This window comes from Chrysochloris asiatica, unplaced genomic scaffold (assembly GCF_000296735.1).
Source record: "Chrysochloris asiatica unplaced genomic scaffold, ChrAsi1.0 scaffold00004, whole genome shotgun sequence".
NCBI lineage: Eukaryota > Metazoa > Chordata > Mammalia > Afrosoricida > Chrysochloridae > Chrysochloris > Chrysochloris asiatica.
In genome coordinates this window covers 23,471,941-23,479,141 of record NW_006408522.1, presented here as the reverse complement: position 1 = coordinate 23,479,141, position 7,201 = coordinate 23,471,941, and the positions used below count along the sequence as shown (strand labels likewise).

Below are 7,201 nucleotides of genomic sequence, written 5' to 3'. Positions count from 1 at the left end.
GCTGCACAAGACCTTTTTAAAGTGTTGAAGAGCAAAGATGTCAGCTTGAGGACTAAGGTGCACCTGACCCAAGGCATGATATTTTCAATAACCCCATATGCATGTGAAAGCCAGACTGTGAATAGGGAAGACTGTAGAAGAATTGGTGTATTTGAGTTGTGTTGTTGGAGAATATTCAAAGTTCCATGGGCTGCCAAAAGAACCAATAGATCTGTTTTGGAAGAAGTGAAGCCAGAGTGCTCCTTGGAGGTCAAGATGGCCAAACTTCATCTCTCATACTTTGGACATATTGTCAGGAGGGACCAGTCGCTGGAGAAGGATATCATGTTTGGTAAGATGGAGGATCAGAGAAAAAGAGGAAGACCCCCAATGAGATGAATTGGCCAACTGGAAGCATCAATGGACTCAAGCGTGGCAACAGTAGTGAGGTTGGCCCAGGATCGGGCAGTGTTTCTTTCTGCTGAGCATAAGATCTCTATGGGTCGGTACCAACTCCATGGCACCTAACAACAACAACAACAACAAATGAACTAATTAACCATAGTCAAGCTGCCTGTGGAAACAGCTTTATTTGGCAACATGGTCCAGGAAAAAAAAGGGGGAAATGCACAAGTTGCTAATGAAGAGAGGAAACATTTAAATGTACTGAAGAACAAGCTAGGGGCCAACTGAACAGGATGGTGTGGTGGAAATTAGCATGGGCTTTGACGACAAGCATACATGGGTTTCTCTACTTACAAGCTGTGTGACCTGGGACCTCAGTTTCCTCCTTTATAAACTGCAAACAACAGTGATTAATTCACAATAGAGGCTATGAACATGCTAAGAACTGCCTTCTTCTTAACAATACCCAAACTCATCTTATCACAGTTAAATCCAAATCTTCTGAACTCTGGAAAACAGATCTAGAAGGTACATGCAGTTAGGTTCCAGGGCATGTTCTGTGTCATGGATTAAATTGTGTCCCCAAGAAGCTATGCTGATGTCCTATCCCCTGGTACCTGTGAAAGTGACATTGTTTGGAAAGAAGGTCTTTGAAGATGTTATCAGTTAACATGAAGTCATACTGAAATAAAGTGGCACCTAATCCAATCACTGAGTCCTAGCTTGGCGCTGTAGGTTAATGCGCCAGACTGAAAAAACGTTTGAACCGCAAGGTCAGCGGTTCAAGCTCACCAGCTGCTCCTCAGAAACCCTATACAGGGTCGCTATGGGTCGACCCAACTCGATGGCACTTAACAACAACAACAGCAATCCAATCATGTTGTTTTTTTTATAAAAGAGACACAAAGATAGAGATAGAGGGAAGACAGCCATGTGACAATGGAGTTTTGCTGTAACAATAAGCTAAAAATGCCAGGGAATACCAAAGGTCAGGGGATGGAAATAAATTGTCCCTATTAAACCACCCACTTTATGATATAGGCATATCTCGATTATGGGTTCAATTCCACACCACCACAGTAAAGTGAATGTTGTAATAAAATTCAAGTCACATGAATTTTTTGGTTTCCCAGTGCATATAAAAGTTATGTTTATACTATATTGTAGTCTCTTAACCATACAATGTTGTTGTTGTGGCTAGATGCTATTGAGTTGGTTCTGACCCATAGCAACCCTGAATAGGATTTCTGAGGAGTAGCTGGTGAGCTTGAACTGCCAACCTTGCAGTTCAAAGTGACTCTGTAGTCCAGCCCATTAAACCATATTGTCACATGATGAAAAAGTTTTAAATATTATGAGAACTACCAATATGTGATGCAGAGATATAACGTGAACACGCGTTATTGGAAAAATAGTGCCAAACACTTGCTCAGCGAAGCGTTGTAAAACATGCGATGCAAACTCTGAAGCCCCTAAAGGGAAATGCAACAAAGCAAAGTCTACCTGTGCCTTGTTATGGCAACCCTAAGAAATTCCAGAGCCTTCATTTAGGTTAGTTAATCAATGTTCCAAAGGTTAATGAACTCACACAAGGATATGCTTTGTTTGATAGACAAGCACAGTTTTTATTTGGACATTGCATTTCACATCACAAGCTGAACCAAAGAAACTGCCTGATAGTATGCTACCCTCAGCTCTTCTCCTGACCAGCCTTCCAGAAACTGCTGGGCCATACTAGCTGAAACCCTCCATTGGTAGCCTGTAGTGAGTGGGTATGAACCCCTAGGAGAATCTGATAAAAAAATATGGACTCTTTCCTAAGGAAAATGCACACACACATAGCACACAAATTTGGCATAAAATTTTGAGGGGTTCACAGACTCCCTGAAGCACATTGCGGACCCCACCTGAAGACCCCTGGCTTAAACCATGGCCTGCAAAGGGCAACAAGGCAGCTGAAACCCACATTGAGGGCTGCATTCAGGGAAACTGGGGACACTGTAGAACTTGATTAATTTTTTGAAGGCACTTTTCTTCAGCATCATCATCTCTTCTGGTAGCCTGGAAAAAATTCTTGCCCTGGAGGGCCCTCCATTTTTCATGGAGCCATCTGAGGTCAGTGGCTTCTGAGCACTCATGGGCACACTGTTGCAACTGAGGGAACGCACTGTCTTCTTCTTATTCTGCACAGACAAGTAACTGAACAGGAAAGAGGACAGCTTGTGCTTGGGGACATCTGGGGCCTCTTCTAAAAAGCAGTCATCAAGTGGGTCCATCAGAGTTTCAAGATCATGGTTTTCTTCCATTCTATTAGGACAAGCTCCCACACGCGGAGGCTGCTTGATGATCTTTTTTGGCTGGACTGGGTCATCTCCTGCCCTATTGACAGACTGAAGGGGCATTCCATTGGCCATGGCTCTAGTGTGGGGGATGAGGTTCCCAACCCGAGGGCTAGGTTGGGAAGTACAGTGCTGGCTCAGGATGAGGGTAGCAGCATCTCGAATGATGTTCCAGTCTCTCAGGATGTCGTCCCTGGTGGTAAACTGGGATGTCACAGTGAAACGGATGATCAATTTGTCCTGGATGGTGGCCGGGATGAGGAAGAGACGGCCAGATCTAGCAATTTCCTTTAGCACACTTTCTGTGAGACAGTTAGGACCCTGCATGAAAAATGAAGAGAAGTAAACTCTATATCACACGCGCTGGAAGCATGCACCCCCAGGAGCCCAACTGGCATTGACATTTTCAAGAAACCCAGCAACACAATCACCAACTCTGTGACAATGAAGAATGTCGTTCACAGGAGACTATAGAAGATGGCATTACCTTTAGACGAAAAACCACCAGGCCAAGGTGCCTCTTGGCAGGAATTTCAAAGAAAGGGTCATTTCTGACCAAAGATTCAAAGTATTTAGCCATTTCAGTACCCTGTAATTACAAATAAATAGAGAATTGAGATTAATAATTAGACAAGGGGCAAACTGTGTATCAACCTTCACACTATTCAATGAATTTAAACCAGTGACTCCATCGAGTCACAGAGACCTAAGTGAGCTCTGCCTGTTCATTTTCTCCATTTGATTTCACTCCTATTCCAAGATGGAAACTTCCCATGGCTCCCTATTTCTTCTCACATCCGATCCACCTCTTGAAGTTGTCCATTTAGTCCCTCTTTTGGTTCACCTCAAACCAGATGGCATCTGCTTGCAAACTAGGTAATATCAAATCCCAGCTTCACAGCTTCTTCACTGACCAAGAGGGCAAGTAAGGACCAAAACCCACCCATGTCACAGCCAAGTACCCCCCATGGTCTGCATGTCTAAGAGGAAGAAACACCTGTTTCTAGGTCACACAAAGGTGCCATTTGGGCTATCAACAGCCTGTCCCTATTCTAAGCCCTCATGTTGCCCTTGTCTCCCAAACCATTTCAAAGGCCCTCACATCTCCTTTCTCCTGACATTCCACAAAAAAAAATTGTTTTTACCTATAATCCAACATACATCATGGAAAAGGCTTTGCACCATACTAATTTTCCACTAAAATTTATGCCAACTTTTAAAGTTTCTTAGGTCTTCTTTTTATCTACGATTATTCACTAAACAAAGATACCAATTGTCTTTTCTTCTTTAAAAAAAAAAAATTCTCCAAGTATCCACTGGTTCTCATCAGTGGGGGAGTATGGTGGCTCTGTGGGGTAAGCACTGGACTGCAAACAACAAGAGGGGCCGCTGGAGCTCACCAGTGGCTTGGCAGATGAAAGCTGAGACTTTCTGCTCCCACAAAGATTTACAGCCACAGAAACCCTATATAATATGGATATGAGTAAGAACCCACTTGAAGGCACTCAACAACAACAACAACATAGTTCAAGGAGTCCCCAACAGTTAATGTGCTTGGATGCTAACTGAAAGGTTGGAGGTCCAAGTTCACTCAGAACTGCCTCAAAAGAAAGCCCTGGAGATCTACCTTGGAAGAGTCAGCCATTGAAAACTCTATGGAACACAATTCCACTCTAACACACATGAGGTAGAGTCAACACGCAGCAACTGTTGTTTTGTTTTTATAGAGATTTCAATAGAAAGCAAGGAATTTAAAAGACAGGCTATGGGTTAATGTGCTGGACTACAAAGTCAGTTTGAACTGTAAGGTCGGAGGTTCAAGCTCACCAGCCACTCTTAGGAAACCCTCTCCAGGGTCTCTATGGGTCGGAACTGACTCACCGGCACTCAGCAACAACAACAACAACAACTGATCAGTAAGAGACTGGAAGAACCTGAGACTATGACTCTCGACCACCCTTCAGGTCTGAAAAGGAACTCACCCTTGTGACCCAATCAATATTCAGCTAAGCAGTAAATAGATATACGTATGTAGGGAAGGACCACAACACTAATAAGGTTTGCTCACCAGGGGATGGTCAATCATTCAAAATCAAAAGGGCAACATTTACTAAGGACAAAACTGAGAAGGGATGGGAAGGTGGGTGGCATGGAAACAGGAACCACGGGAGGGAGCAGTTTCACTGACACGAAACTCAATGTATAATCTGTTGAATGTAAAATTGGTTTATCTTGTCTGTAAAACTTCACTCAAATCACAATAAAAAGTTTTAAAAAGAGAGAGAGCAAGGGATTTAGCTAATCACATCTGAGGATAATGAAGCAAGTTGCTACCAACTTCCTTCACAACCCGGTCTTCCTTTCTCTACTGCCTTAAGAACTTTTCATTTTTGAGTCTTAAGCATCTCTCTGTTAAATTTCTAGATGGTTTCAGATTGGTTTATACTTTTACAATTCATTTTCTAATTTTGCCAAGTTTCCCCTCTGTAGCACCTTCTCTCGAGGTCCATTTCCGTTTACCTGCCCTATCAATTTTGATACTTTTCTGAGTGCATTTTCTTAAATCCACATGATATCCATTAAAACATATCAGATACAGACTTAGCATCAGGCTAACTAAGGGTAATAAAGCTAACCCTTAAGGAAAGAAAGAGATCCAAGAGGTCATCTTTACCCAACCTCTTCATTTTCTTCAAGGAAAGTGGAAAGTGACTTGCCCCAGGTACAAATGGCACAACTCAGTTTTCCTAATTGCTAAGTCGATTCTCCACCCAACACACTCTGCTGTCTCCCATGACACAGACTATTTGCAACAAGACAGAAGAGGCCAGGGGAGAAGTGAAATCAAGTTTTGCAGATCTCCACCACCAAAAATATAGTTTTCTGGATGATGAAGGCAGTGCTATTACTAGAGCCTGCATCATGATGCATGAGAGAGTTCAGCAAACTACAGCCCAGGGGCCAAATCTCACCTTCCACCTGCTTTTCCCTCCCCCCTTCTACCCTTTGTTTCCCCACCTGCATTTGTAAATAAGGTGTTGTCAGAACACAGCAAGTCCAGTTGTTTACAAATCATCTGTGGCTGTTTTATTAATTACAACAGTAAAAGTGAGTAATTATGACAGAGACCATATGCCTCACAAAGCTAAAAATACTACTGTCTCGACTTACAGAAAGTTTGCTGATCCCTATTGTAGATGATAAGAGATGATGGTGATGAAGGTGCAAGATGACAATGGTGATAATGATAACAAGAAGGAAGAGGAGGAGCTAAAGGTGGTGGAAGGAAAAGAAGAGGTGGAGGTTAGGTCTGTATTTGAGATATCTTCATGGGTCTCATGTGGATTTAAGAAAATGTATTCAGAAAAGTATCAAGGTTAATAGAGCACAGGAAAGCAATTCACTCAGTGCTTAACCAAGGGTTAGACCCGAAGTTAAGGACTTTGTATACAAGAGTAAATCGGGGTTCCAGTTCATACATGCACAGGTTTATTCCAAATAAAATGTGTTTAAACTATAAGGGCCCCTAGTGGCACAGTGGGTTACACTTGGAGTTGCTAATTGAAACGTCAGTGATTTCAAATCCAACAGCAAATCTGAGGGAGAAAGATGAGGCTCTCGGCTCCCATGAAGATTTACAGTCCTGGCAACCATCAAGAAGCAGCTCTACTCAATCCTACAGCATCACTATGAGTCCGAATTGACTCCACGGTAGTGCGTGGTTACTACAATCAGTTGATGACTGCAGACACGTTCTCTCAGTATTACACTTGTCTTAGTCTCATTAGGGTGCCTTCAGAAAAAAACATAAGAAGAAGAAGGATGCTAAAAGAAAGTGTTGTACAAAGACCAGCTAGCTTAAGGAGATGATTTCCATCAGTCTTAATCAAGATCAAAGCTATGGAACAAATCATAACTGGAGACACATCTGAGATTTAATAATGCAATCCAGAGAGCAAGGTCCAATCAAAACAGCAGCTTCTGGGGGAATCTTCTGGGCCAGTTAAATTCAAGTCAGAGAGGCCAGCTCAGAAGGCTATGGTGATCATTTTTGGGGATTCCAAAGAGATAATCTTAATAGATTTTTCTCTGAGTACACAGGATGATTACAAGAATTTATGAGAAAGAAGTTGGCAGGAAACTGAAACTGTATTGGTAAGAAAAAGACCAGTAAAGTTATGCCAAGGAATCATTTTCCATCACAAAAAAAAGCACCTGCTCATTCTCTGAGATTAGCAAGAGCTGTCCTAAAAAATTTACTAAGGGAAACCTTACCCCACCTACCCTTGTAAGGACCAAACTGATTTTGCCTACCTAGAAACTGCTTGACTAAACTCTAGTCAGGCTCAGGAAAGCATTTTAAATAGACAAGGCCTCAGTTATTAGTTCCCTCCAGAGGCAAGGTCAATCTCCATTCTGTACATTAGCCTGAACACGTACTCTAGCTCCAAGAATATGATATATGTATAAATAGCCAG

General features: G+C 42.4%; 1 protein-coding gene across 2 annotated transcripts in view; it reads right to left on the bottom strand.

Moving 5' to 3' along the window:
* Positions 1-2,068: 2,068 nt before the first annotated feature.
* Positions 2,069-7,201, bottom strand: part of HDC (histidine decarboxylase) — a 44,299-nt gene continuing 39,166 nt past the window's right edge. Inside the window, exons 10-11 of one of the 2 annotated variants that reach the window (XM_006831660.1) lie at positions 3,211-3,312; positions 2,069-3,044 (exon numbers count right to left, since the gene is read on the bottom strand). In XM_006831660.1, the coding sequence (XP_006831723.1) occupies positions 2,307-3,044; positions 3,211-3,312 (840 nt within the window). In that variant the 3' untranslated portion in view covers positions 2,069-2,306. The remainder of the gene's footprint in view (positions 3,045-3,210; positions 3,313-7,201) is intronic. The other variant, XM_006831659.1, reaches the window with a different exon arrangement.